This window comes from Callithrix jacchus, chromosome 6 (assembly GCF_049354715.1).
Source record: "Callithrix jacchus isolate 240 chromosome 6, calJac240_pri, whole genome shotgun sequence".
Lineage (NCBI taxonomy): Eukaryota > Metazoa > Chordata > Mammalia > Primates > Cebidae > Callithrix > Callithrix jacchus.
This window is the reverse complement of record NC_133507.1, coordinates 140891251-140905255: the sequence shown is the minus strand read 5'-3', so window position 1 is coordinate 140905255 and position 14005 is coordinate 140891251. Positions and strand designations below refer to the sequence as shown.

At 43.9% G+C, this 14005-nt stretch overlaps 1 protein-coding gene across 6 annotated transcripts in view; it reads left to right on the top strand.

The window, feature by feature from the left end:
* Nucleotides 1-791: 791 nt before the first annotated feature.
* NHEJ1 (non-homologous end joining factor 1) overlaps nt 792-14005 on the top strand; it is an 89606-nt gene continuing 76392 nt past the window's right edge. For 2 of the 6 annotated variants that reach the window (XM_008999512.5, XM_008999511.5), the window contains exons 1-3: nt 792-887; nt 3521-3697; nt 4185-4397. In XM_008999512.5, coding sequence (XP_008997760.1) covers nt 3521-3697; nt 4185-4397 — 390 coding nt within the window. In that variant the 5' untranslated portion in view covers nt 792-887. Of the gene's footprint in view, nt 1503-3520; nt 3698-4184; nt 4398-14005 lie in introns of all 6 variants that reach the window. The other 4 variants (XM_002749802.7, XM_008999510.5, XM_035305793.3 and 1 more) reach the window with 3 other exon arrangements.

Here is a 14005-nt window from a genome sequence, read left to right as displayed (position 1 = left end):
CTTACTGAGCATTCCCACGTGCAATCTCCATGAGCATCTCCTGTCTTATAGATAAGACAGGGTCCATGCCCTCTTAAGGCATTTACGGTTTAAAAAGACCTGTGTAATTACAAAAATGCAAAGCAGAAAGCAGTATGTAATAGATTAAAATAGTGCTGTGGGAGCAAAGAGAAAGGGATAATGAATTCTGATTGGGGACAGTGGGAAATGCTTTATGCAAGAAGCAGCACTGAGGGTGGCCTTGACAAGTGGGGAAGATTTTTGGTTTTGGAAAATGGATGTAGAGAATTTTTTAGGTTCAGGGTCCAGCTTGAGCAAAGCTGTGACTTGTACAAAGTCTGAGGCATTTGAAATTTCTCAGTAGTGAGGGAGCATAAGTAAGGGAATGATAGAGAAATGAGGCAGGAGAGGTAAAGGATGATTTCAGACTACGGGACTTATGCCTGGGAGGCGCCTTCCTTCAACAACTCTAGTGCTGGTGGAGGACCTGAGAGGTTCTTGAAGTTCAATCCTTTCATTTTGTTAAAAGGAGACTGGACAGGTAGGGGAGTGAAGAGAAGTGACTCGAGTTTGACGAACCCAAACCTGGGCTTCCCTCTCTAGCGTCTAGCCCGCTATTCTTTCTACTCTGCCAGCGTGACTACTAGCTGGCCATCCGGTCTCGTTAGTTAGTTACCCAGGCCACTGTGGTGCTCGTCTCTCATCAGCATCCCCGGCCCCGAAGCCCCGCCCACGCCAGGCATAGGCCCTGCCCCTGTGTTCCAAAACCCTGCCTCCTCTTGTGGGGGGGTGGGGATCGGCCTCTATTCTAGGCTTTTCGGTTTGCGCGGGCGGACAGGAGCGCGTGCGTGCGGCGAGGAGGGTGGGAGCTCTCGTGGCCGCTGACGGTAGGTGGGATCGTGCTGGAGTCCCCGCCGGAGCAAGCCAGCGAGGGGCCGCTCAGAGACGCTGCGGGTTTGGCCTGGCTCGAGCGCTTTCTCCCAGGAGGGAACGCGCGCTGCTGGGGACCCGGGCAGGCCTCCGGTGGTGGGCGGAGCCGCGCATGCGCAGTCCGCCGGCTGCGGCCCGGCGTGAGTAGTGGGGTGGAAGTGAGGTTATTCCTTGGCACCCTGTTTGGTGCGACAAAGCCGCGGGTGGCCGGCTTTGTTGCCCCTTGAAGGGTCCCGACCACGCCCCAGTGCAGCCAGTGCTGTAGAAATGGGAAGGCGGACGGCGAAGGCTCTTCTAGCCGGGGCGGATTGAAGCGGGACGCCCGGCGGCTTGTGGGGCTTGTGATGCTGGGACCGAGGGTTCGCGCTCTCCCACGGGGACTGGGCGGGGCCCAGCCTGGATGCTCTCTGGGGCCCTACTGCCCTCTGCAGGGCGTCGGAGGAACTGCCCAGAGGAGTCTCGGCTGAGGAGCGTAACTCGGTGCAGATAAGCAGTTCTCAAGGGACCCCTCCACCAGGATGCCCCTCAGCGCTCCTCCTCTCAAGAGAACTAAACCCGTGAATCTAGTTAAGGTGAAAGTTAAAGGCAGCCTTGAAGGAAAAAAGAAAAGGGTGAAATATAGAGGCCTCGGACGCAGAACGGGACGCGCGTATGGTGGGAGCAGGCAGCCGGGGTCTGGTGCCCAATGTAACATCAGGCCTTTTTATAGGGCCACTTACTCCTGGCCACAGTTTCAACTCCTCCCCCTTTAGCCAACAAACAAACAAAACCCATCAATTTGAGGGTTCTGAGTTTCCGGGCTTTCCGAAGGAATGGGCTAGAATAGTAAACCCAATTTTGGCATCTCTTAGAGTACACTGGGGAGTGCCTGTAAAGGAGATAAAAGGATTTGGCGGCTTTATTTGCGTTTGTGACCTTTGGCAATGTGGAGCTCTTGTCCAGCTAGGACCAGCTTAATCATCCATGACCCCTTCGGTCCCCGTAAGAGCAGGGTGTGGGAAATGTGACGGAAACACTGGTCTCCAAACTCAAGGTTTCGAGGCTGCCACAAATAAAAATCACCATATATATGTGTGTGTGTGTGCGTACATACGCACACACACACACATATTTATATCACAAGTCTCAAAGCCACATTTCAAAAGCTAGGTTATGTTTTAAAGAATGATGGTATAGACTGAGATGGAAATGACTGTGTTAATCAGACTTAATAAAGAATTTCATTATTTATATTCTAAATTTTTCCTTCCTGGTACCTCCCCTCATTTTGTATTTGGAGGCTGGAATAATGAAGGAAACTGTCATCTTTTTTTTCTCCGCCACAGGAAAAATAATCATATTCTCTGTCAAGCAGCCATAGTTCTGTTTGTCTACTAGGTTAAGCCTACTACTTTAGCTGCTGGCGAAGGGGGCTCCAGGCTGTGCAGCTGGGTATGATGTCATTGGTGGCCGTGCACTGGAGTGGGAATGTGGAGGATGAGTTCTGTGGAAGTTAACTCAGTCTTTACCTCTGTGATGTGCTCTGCCTTGTAGTCATGATTTCCTAGTCAATCTGATTCTTGTTGAAATGGAATTTAGGTCTTTTCCGTTGCTCCTGGACACAGGTTCTTAGCTCTTTTTTGTGTCTTTGATCCTTTTGAGAGTTTGATGATAGCTATAGACCTCTTCCTCCTCCCCATGCATATATGCATGTATGCACAACATTTTCATATAATTCTAGAGGATTCACATGCATTGACTGTAGATTAAGAATCTCTGTTTTGGGACAGGCGTGGTGGCTCATGCTTGTAGTCCCAGCATTTTGGGAGTCCGAGGCAGGCAGATCACCTGAGGTCAGGAGTTTGAGAACAGCCTGGCCAACCTGAAGAAACCCCTTCTCTACTAAAAATACAAAAAAAATTAGCCAGGCATTGTGGCAGTCGCCTGTAATCCCAACTACTGGGGAAGTTGAGGCAACAGAAAACCCAGGATTTCAGAGTCAGAGGTTGCAGTGAGCTGAAATCATGCCATTGCGCTCCATCCTGGGTGACAGAGTGGGACTCCATCTCAAAAAAAAAAAAGGAAGAAGAAGAATCTCTGTTTTAGGGATTTATAAAAATCCTGAGAGCTTCCTAAACTTTGTTTTTAGATAATGATCAAATAATTTGAATTTCGTGGCCCTAACACTATGACTTATATGATAAGGAATATTTCTTCTCTTCTAGTTCTGGGAAAGGATAGCAGTGACATATTTATTAGCAATGTGATAGAGATGGAACAAGAGGGTTTAGGTTTCCACATTATGTTATAGCATTAGAAAGCAGAAATACTAACAGCAACAGAGGCTTAAACACTATGGAAGAAAGATTTTTTGTCCTCTAGGAATGTAATATGGAAAAAAAAAAACCCTCAAGATTTTAAGTATACTTTTGGTGGCCAAGAGGTATTAAGGTCATTGCTCAGCTGATTGTATACTGGGAGAACAGAAATCCATGCTTCCTATTAGGGAAGATCTTCCTGAGATTTTAGTTGATACAGAGCCGTTTGGGTGGTACCCTCCCTAGGCCAGCATGACCCTGAGGCACTTTACTAAATTAGGACTTTCTTGCAGATGGAGGAACTGGAGCAAGGGTTGCTAATGCAGCCGTGGGCATGGCTACAGCTTGCCGAGAACTTCCTCTTGGCCAAGGTTTTCATCACCAACCAGGGCTATGCCTTGTTGGTTTCAGATCTTCAACAGGTGTGGCATGAAGAGGTGGACACTAGTGTGGTCAGCCAGCGAGCCAAGGTAAGTATGAAGAGAAGTACTGCTGTGAGGTGGTGGGGGATACCATTCTTTCCTAGTGAAGGTTGGGGATGTTAACGCCAGCCAGCTTGCTGGCCTGTAGGTTCCCAAGGAAGGTTGAATGGGGTTGAGACAATTCCAGTTAATGTCTTGTACTTCTACCTGTAACCCTGGAATCTTCGTGTGTGTGTATGTGTGTGTGTGTGAGAGAGAGAGAGAAAGAGAGAGAGAGAGAGAAAGAGAGAGTTTCTGTGCCCTGTGTATAACAAATACGTCATTTGATCTAGATAGGCCTTCTGTAAATTCATCTTACCCAAGGCAGAATTGTGAAGTAGGCCACATCTTTGTGACTCTCTCCTTTTTGTTTTCTTCTTTTCCCTTTTTCTGTGTCCTTTATCTTCGTGTTAACCAGGGCTTTCCTTTGCAGTTACTTATGAGGGAATTCGTTTCCTTTTAGCACCCTTCCCCTGTACCACTGCTCTCTCTTTAGGAGCTGAACAAGCGGCTGACTGCCCCTCCTGCAGCTTTCCTCTGTCATTTGGATAATCTGCTTCGCCCATTGTTGAAGGATGCTGCTCACCCTAGCGAAGCTACCTTCTCCTGTGATCGTGTGGCAGACGCGCTGATTTTACGGGTGCGGAGTGAGCTCTCTGGCCTCCCCTTCTGTTGGAATTTCCACTGCATCCTAGCTAGTCCTTCCCTGGTAAGTACAATTCAAATATGAGGTTGGGAGAAGGATGCCAGCTGCTTTGACATGAAACTTTAGGTGTTTTTGTATATATTTTTTTACAAATCTTGTTTGAAATTCTTCTCCAATCAGAAAACTTTCATTGACTAGACAGAAGGCAGAAAGGATTCTTGACTGTTATATATCCTTTTCTTGCAAAAGAAGCAGAGTATTGGGTGTCTTTATGCATTCATTTATTTATTTTAAAATAAATAAATATTTATTTCTTTCAAAAGCATCTACTATGGGCTAATTGTTGGTTATCCAGACATGAAACAATATAGCTTCTTCCTGGAGTTCATAATCTAGTGAGAAGACAGATAAGTAGGAAATTATGATCAAGTATGATAGGTTCTTTGACTGCAGTAGACCCTGGATGGTTGAGGATTGGAGAAAACCTCTTTGAGGAGACTGTTACTGAGATGAGTTTTGAAGATGAATAGGAACTAGCTAGGATAAAATAAATAGAAAAGTCATTGTAGGCTGGGTGTGGTGGCTCACGCCTATAATCCCAGCACTTTGGGAGGCCGAGGTGGGTGGATCACGAGGTCAAGAGATCGAGACCCTCCTGGTCAACAAGGTGAAACCCCGTCTCTACTAAAAATACAAAAAAATTAGCTGGGCATGGTGGTGCATGCCTGTAGTCCCAGCTACTCGGGAGGCTGAGGCAGGAGGATTGCTTGAATCCAGGAGGCGGAGGTTGCGGTGAGCTGAGATCGTGCCATTGCACTCCAGTCTGGGTAACAACAGCGAAACTCCGTCTCAAAAAAAGAAAGAAAAGTCATTGTAGGCAAGAGGTATAGAGATGTGTAAGTGTGGGGCACATTTGGGAACTTCATGACTGCTGTGTAGATAGGAAGGCATGAGGAATGAGGGAGACAGTGGCCAGATCTTGAAGGATTCTATGAGTTTGGATTTTATCCCAAAGGCAACAGAATTCATTGAAAAACTTTAAACAGGAATTTAACACAATCCAATCTGTGGTTTCTCAAGATTGTCAAGATTATTCTGGCAAGAGGTTAGAATATGTACCACTGTTAGGTACCTTTCTAAACATTATCTCACCATTTAATCCTTATAGCTGTCATTCAGGATAAGTATTGTTATCCGTGTTTTTCAGAGTAGGATACTGAGATTGAAAGTCACTTGTCCAAAGCCATCAGCTTATGAATAAATGAGCTGGAATCTGAATCCCAGATTAGTGTGGTCCAAAGCCTCATTTTCAGAGACTAGGAGGATAATGTCCTCTACGCACTCCTAGCTTTATGTTTCCCGAGAGATGTTATTAGAAATTCAGAGTGGATGTTAAAGACTAGTTTTTTTGTAATAACAGACAGGGCTTCAGTCGGTAGCACTTAGGGGACAGGGTCTTCTTTGGGAGGCCTAAGGGTATAGATTTATTAGCAGAGGGATCTGAAGACAAGAGGACATCATTTTTTGTCTCCTTCTCTCTCTCTCTCTCTCTCTCTCTCTTTTTTAAGATGGAGTTTTGCTCTGTTGCCAGGCTAGAGTGCAATGGCTAGAGTGCTCACCGCAACCTCCACCTCCTGGGTTCAAGCGATTTCCTACCTCAGCCTCCCAAGTCGCTGGGACTACAGGCATGTGCCACCACACCTGGCTAATTTTTTGTATTTTAGTAGAGATGGGGTTTCACCATGTTGGCCAGGATGATCTTGATCTCCTGACCTTGTGATCCGCCTGCCTTGGCTTCCCGAAGTACTGGGATTACAGGTGTGAGCCACTCCACCTGGCCTTGTCTCTCTTCCTTAGTTTCCCACAGGGGATGTGTGATTCTTTGGCATCAATAGATGATTGGATAGAAAGACTTTTTGAGAAACGATTTGCTGCTGTTTGTTTTTGATCTGGAACCCAGTAAAACTAGAACTGAGTGCTAGGGAATTACTTATCATTCATTTATGAACTAATAAGGCCTATTAACAGTGCTTAGCATATACTCACATTGTTGATTTCAATAGAATTTCTTGTGAAATTTTCCATCTTGCAAATACATAAAAATAAATACATAAAATTAAAAAAAAATTTTGTAGTGATGGAGGTCTCTCTGTGTTGACCAGGGTGGGTCTCAAATCCTCGTGTCAAGCAATCCTCCTGCCTTGGCCTCCCAAGGTGTTGGGATTACAAGCAGGAGCCTGGCCCCATCCCATCCTTCGTTTAACACGTTTGAACTTCCTAAGTAACACCAGGGGGCAGTGTTTCCTCAATAATGTTTATTCTGGGCCCAAACCATTTGGTCAGTCTTTGGGAATCCCTAGCCATTGCTAGTCTCCTATTGCATTACATGGACCTAGACATTCAGAATATGTAATGTAATTGTGGAGGCAGTTCTCCTTGGAGGCTGATGGGCTCTGATAGTTTCTTCTTCCAAAAGAATACAGTAAGGAACACTAGTATGATCATTGGAAAAAAGTATGTAAAGAAAGACTAGCTATTCTAGGCAAATTCCTCTAATTGGAGAACTACAATAAAGGAAAGAGACAACAGGGTTTAGGGAGGGGTGAATCTTGGTTTGCCATAGGAAGAAATTAGCTTTGAACAATTGATGAACAATTGTGCTTTAAGTTAAAATAAAATACTTATTAAAAGAAGAATACCCTCCTAGGGAAACCCCTGAACCTGAGAAAGCTTTATATGGAAAAAGTTAGAGCCAGTGTACACTGGTAAGGATGCAGGTGGATACTATTTCAGGTCTGTGTGTATGTCTGTAAGGTCACACAGTCATAATTTTAGTTTGTAACTCATTCTTGTGATTGTTTTCGTTTAATTTTTTGAATGAGTAATTCTTGAAAAAGGCAAACATTTCAAACAACATTTAAGTGTATTCAGTGAAAAAAATAGATCTTTCTGCCTTTCTCTGGTCCCTTCTTTTCCTTCCCCAAAGCAACTACCAATATCAGCTTCTTGTAAATTCTTTTTTTTTGAGACAGAGTTTTACTCTTGTTGCCCAGGCTGGAGCAATGGCAATGGCGTGATCTTGGCTCACTGCAACCTCTGCCTCCCGGGTTCAAGCAATTCTCCTGCCTCAGCCAACTGAGTAGCTGAGATTACAGGCATGTGCCACCACACCCAGCTAATTTTGGATTTTTAGTAGAGATGGGGTTTCTCCATGTTGGTCAGGCTGGTCTCAAACTCCCTACCTCAGGTATTCTAGGAATTTGCCTAGAATAGCTAGTCTTTCTTTACATACTTTTTTCCAATGATCATACTAGTGTTCCTTACTGTATTCTTTTGGAAGAAGAAACTATCAGAGCCCATCAGCCTCCAAGGAGAACTGCCTCCACAATTACATTACATATTCTGAATGTCTAGGTCCATGTAATGCAATAGGAGACTAGCAATGGCTAGGGATTCCCAAAGACTGACCAAATGGTTTGGGCCCAGAATAAACATTATTGAGGAAACACTGCCCCCTGGTGTTACTTAGGAAGTTCAAACGTGTTAAACGAAGGATGGGATGGGGCCAGGCTCCTGCTTGTAATCCCAACACCTTGGGAGGCCAAGGCAGGAGGATTGCTTGACACGAGGATTTGAGACCCACCCTGGTCAACACAGAGAGACCCGCCTTGGCCTCCCAAAGTGCTTGGATTACAGATGTGAGCCACTGCTCCTGGCCGTGAATTCTTAAAGCTATATATGTACATACTGTATTTTATCCTCATACAACCAAATATATATCTGCGTAGATGTATATTTTTTGACAAATAGTATGCTGTACACACTGTTCAGTACCTTCTTTTTTTCACTTAATTATAGAACTTACCCACTGATTCACTTGACTAGCCTTAAAAAAAAAAGAGGTCAGGCACGGTGGCTTACAGTGTAGGAGGCAAAGGCGGGAGTGGATCATGAGGTCAGGAGTTTGAGACCAACTTGACCAACATGGTGAACTAAAGATACAAAAATTAGCCAGGTGTGCTGGTGTGTACCTGTAATTCCAGCTACTCAGGAGGCTGAGGCAGGAGAATTGCTTGAACCCGGGAGGCAGAAGTTGCAGTGAGCCAAGATTGTGCCACTGCACTCCAGTCTGGCAACCGAGTGAGACTCCTCAAAAAAAATTTTTTTTTTGAGATTATTCATATCAACACATTCAGAGGACCTGCCTTTGTGTTTTTTAATGGGAGCATAGCATTTTATTTAATGAATGTTATTTAATTGATCTACTATTAGTAGACACCTTAGTCTTTTGTTTTATATACAGTAACCTTGTATTTACTTTTCTGCATGTAAATGTATGAGTAAATTCCCCGAAGTGAAATAGCTGGGTCAAGGTATATTTGTATCTTTTAATTTTGCCAAATAACATAATGCCAAATTGTCTTTCAGAGACATGCAGCTTAACTCCTTCCAGCTATACAGGAAAGAGGAGAATACTTGTTCCTCATACTTCTCCATCATAACATACTCACATTAACAAGCTCATGGTTCCTAAGTCTGCAGGGTATTATGGAATATATTAGGTTTTGGGTCTCTGTTTGCTTGTTTGCTTTCTCTCTCCCTCCTTTTATTTTGAGATGAGGTCTCATCATGTTGCCCAGGTTGGTCTTGAATTCCTCAGCTCAAGCGATCCTCCCACCTTGGCTTCCCAAAGAGTTGGAATTACTGGCATAAGCCTCCGTTCTTGGCCCCAGGTCTCTGCTTTCTGACACTGAGTCTATCTTCATTTATGACAAACTTCATCTCTTCCCTTTTCCTGTTGTCTGTTCTTTGTAGTGTCTGATATAATTCTTGATATTCCACATTTTGGCTTTCATATTTGTCAAATCTTTGGACATTTAATGATTCCTAGGAGCCACATCCAAAGGTTTCTTAGTGGCAGAAAGAGACAGATTTTGGAACCAGCAGACATGAATTTGTAACTCAGCTCTGCCACCTTGAGACTACTTGTATTAATTTGGATAAGTACTGAATTTTTATGATTTAGTTCCTTCTTCTGCAAAAGAAACCAACCACAGCCTTACTGTTGAGTCATGAGGCTTAATTAAAAGAATATATGTAATCTTACTTATGTTTAGCATTGTAGTGGACCGTGAGAGCAAATATTTCAACTCTATAACTTTTCTTTTTGAAAGAGATGCTGGGGCCGGGCACAGTGACTCATGCCTGTAATCATAACACTTTGGGAGGCTGAGATGGGCAGATCACCTGAGATCAGGAGTTCAACACTAGGCTGGCCAACATGGTAGAACACTGTCTCTACTAAAAATACAAAAATTAGCTTGACGTGGTAGTGCATGCCTATAATTTCAGCTACTCAGGAGGCTGAGGCAAGAGAATTGCTTGAACCCAGGAGGCAGAGGCTGCAATGAGCAGAGATTGTGCTATTGCACTCTAACCTGGGTGACAGAGTGAGACTCCATCTCAAATAAATTAAATAAATAAATAAATAAATACATACATACATACATACATACATACATTAAAAAATAAAAGATGTTGGATATGATGGCTCATGCCTGTAATCCCCTCAATTTGAGAGGCCAAGTCAGGAAGATTGCTTGAGATCAGGAGTTTGGGACAGCCGGGGCAACAGTGAAACCCCTATCTACAAAAAAAAAAAAAAAAAAAAATAGCTGGGTGTGGTGGCACGTGCCTGTGGTCATAGCTACTTGGAAGGCCAACGTGGGAGAATCACTTGAGCTCAGGAGTTCAAGGCTGCCATAAGCTGTGACTGCGATACTGTACTCCAGCCTCACTATATCACCTGATATGATTCATCTTGATCTTTTTTGTTTGTTTATGAGATGGGGGTCTTACGATGTTGCCCAGGCTGGTCTTGAACTCCTGGGCTCAGGTGATCCTCCCACTTTAGCCTCTAGAGTAGCTGGGAATACAGGTGTGCGCCACCACACCCAGCTTGATTCATCTTGAGTCAAGTCATTCTTCTCCCCTGCTAATGACTTATGAATATTTCTATGAGAAATCTGAAGACTTTGGGGGAAAATTATAAATAGCTTTTCCTCTGAAAAAGATTAGCAGCTCCTATTTTTATATCTGTTATACTTCCTAACCTCCTTAACTGTTGTGAGCTCTTTGATGGCAGAGGCTTGATAGGGTCAGAGTACATGTTAGGAACCCAGTACATATCTGTTGAATTGACTGATGAACTGTCTATCTTCATATATTACTGTCTATAAATTAAAGGGAGTGGGCTGGGCATAGTCATTCACACCTGTACTCCTAGCACTTTGGGAGGCTGAGGCAGGTGGATCATGAGGTCAGGAGTTCCAGATTAGCCTGACCAACATAGTGAAATCCCATCTCTACTAAAAAATACAAAAATTAACCAAGCATGGTGGCACGTGCCTGTAATCCCAGTTACTCAGGAGGCTGAGACAGGAGAATCGCAGGAGGCGGAGGTTGCAGTGAGCCAAGATTGGCCACTACACTCCAGCCTAGGCGACAGAGACTCCATCTCAAAAAAAAAAAAGAAAAAAATTAAGGGGAGTGTCCCTGCCATCCTAAAGCACTCCAGGATTTTTCCTTACAGTGTCTGTGGATTTGCTTTGATCTATTTACACATTATTGTTACTTGAGATGGAGTCTCTCTCTGTCACCCAGGCTGGAGTGCAGTGGCATGATATCTGCTTCTCAGGTTCAAGTGATTCTCCTGCTTCAGCCTCCTGAGTAGCTGGGACTACAGGTGTATACCACCACGTCTGGCTAATTTTTTGTATTTTTATTAGAGATGGGGTTTCACCACATTGGCCAGGCTGATCTTGCATTCCTGGCATCAAGTGATCCACCCGCCTTGGCCTCCGAAAGCGCTAGGATTTACACATGTTATCTAGTCTTTCATATGCCCATTTAACACGTATTTTCAAGATTTCTACTCAGCATTAATTTAAGGCTATCTGGTTTAAGGGAAATAATTTTAATGTTCATCTAACTTTGAAATGAATTATACCTCAATAATTCAAAATGATGTAATCCAATCCTATGAAATTATTTTAACAGTTACAATATTTACTGATAAATAAGCTTTTTTAAAACCAAATAGACATTGGGGTCTGATAGATAATTTCAGTTGCCTGATATGGCATTATCACATTTAATTAGATACAACATTAATTAAAAGCTGTTCCTTGTCATGTTTCATGTTTCCTATATAATATTTACTATCATTTAAAGAAATTGCTATTGAGGTAGCCATCCAGAGGGAAGCTGGTGATTAATTTAGGAGTTTCTGTTGTTTAAGTGCAACAAATTAGATGGTGTTGCTGCTTGGATAGTAATGACAGTTATTTTAATTCAACTCATCAAATATTCACTGTTATTTATACAAGTATTTGCTTGTTTTTCCTCATGATATACCTTAAACAGTACCAAACTTTTTTATTTTTATTTTTATTTTTAGATAGGATCTCACTCTGTCACCCAGGCTGGAGTGCAGTGGTGCGATCTCAGCTCACTGCAACCTCTGCCTCCTGGGCTCAAGCAGTTCTCCTACCTCAGCCTCCCAAGTAGCTGGAAATACAGGCACGCCTCACCATACCTGGCTAATTTTTTGTATTTTTAGTAGATGTAGGGTTTCACCATGTTGCCCAGTCTGGTCTCAAACTCCTAAGCTCAAGCAATCCACCTGCCTTCGCCTCCCAGGGTGCTGGGATTACAGGTATGAGCCACCATGCCGGCACAGCAGGACCAAATTTAAAAAACAATTCTTAGGAAAGAAGATTGAGTGTGGAGCAGATACATTTTTCCAAAGCTGAACTTCTGCCACCTTCTGAACAGTACTTCTAGAGGGTGAAATTTTTACTCAGGACCTCAGTTGGGAGACAGTGCTGGGTTGGGATGGGCTGTGTGGTGGAAGGAAGGGTCCAGTATCTATAACTGGACTTTATTTCCAGCCTTCCCCTCTGTGCCAGAACCCTTCCATTTCTTGGATGTTGGTATTGGTACAAAAGCTGCCACCACTGACTTCCTTTCTTCCCACCTCCCCACATCCAGTCTTTTCTAATCTAACAGAAATGTGGAAAAAAGTCTTTTCCTCTCATTTTGAGCCAAAGCACAGTTAGAGTTTTTAGTAGTAACTTTTACCTGGAAAATGAATGGAAAATGGAAACACAAAGGTCTGAAGAGTCCAGACGTCTGATCTGGATCCAGATGAGTCTGGCTTGCACATCTGATGGGATACTCTGGTACCTCTTCCTCATCTCAAGCCTGTTGGGGGTGTCTTGTCTAAACGTACTCCTGTTTCAGGTCTAGGACAGGGGTTGGCATATGATGGCCGTGGGCCAGTTCTGGCTTGCTGCCTGTTTTTGTAAAGCAATGTTGGAACACAGCCACCTGATTTGTTTACATATTGTCTGTGGCTGCTTTCGTGCTACAACAGCAGAGTCAAGTAGTTGCAACAGGGACTGGATAGGCCACAAAGCCAAAAATATCGACTGTCTGGCCCTTTATAGAAAAGGTTTGCTGACCTCTGATCTAGGGCATTTCTTCTTTTTAGTGCCTCCTTTAGTTCATCTCCTTAGGGGAAGGGAAAGGAAGTCTGATAACATCCCTTAGTCACAGATAGATTATTCATCATTTTATTTTATTTTATTTGAGACAGGATCTCACTCTATCCTTAAGGGAAGGGAAAGGAAGTCTGATAACATCCTTTAGTCACAGATAGATTATTAATTTTAATTATTTTGTTTTATTTTGAGACAGGATCTTGTTCTGTCACCCAGGTTGGAGTGTAGTGGCATGATCTCGGCTCACTGCAACCTCCACCTCTTGGATTCAAGCTATTCTTGTGCCTCAGCCTCCTGAGAAGCTGGGATTACAGTAGCATGCCACCATGCCTAGCTATAATTTTTTTTTTTTTTTTTTTTTTGAGATGGAGTCTTGCTGTGTCACCCAGGCTGGAGTGCAGTGGTGCAATCTTGGCTCACTGCAACCTCCGACCCCAGGTTCAAGCAGTTCTTCCTCAGCCTCCTGAGTACCTGGGACTACAGATGTGTGTCACCACGCCCAGCTAATTTTTGTATTTTTAGTAGAGATGGGGTTTCACCATATTGGTCAGGCTGGTCTTGAACTCCTGACCTTATGATGCACTTGCCTCGGCCTCCCAAAGTGCTGGGATTACAGGTGTGAGCCATTGCGCCTGGTCCTGGCCAATTTTTGTACTTTTTGTAGAGACTGGGTTTTGCCATGTTGCCCAGGCTGGTCTCGAACTCCCGGACTCAAGCAATCCACCCACCTTGGCCTCCCTGGTTATTTTTTTTTTTGACAGGTATTAACCATTAGGACACCTTGCATCAGTGAATTAAGTGATTATTGCATATAACTATACATTATCATATGAGAGTATCACCCTATTTATATGGCAGTATGGCTGCGTTTGCATTCTTCTTACCTCTTGTTAAAAATGGGGTGTGTGTACCAGGTATGGTTGCTCACGCCTGTAATCCCAGCACTTTGGGAGGCTGAGGCAGGTGGATCACCTGAGGTCAGGAGTTTAAGACCAGCCTGGCCAACATGGTGAAACCCGTCTCTATGAAAAATATAAAAATTAGCCAGGCATGGTAGCGGATGCCTATAATCCCAGCTACTCGGGAGGCTGAGGCAGGAGAATCGCT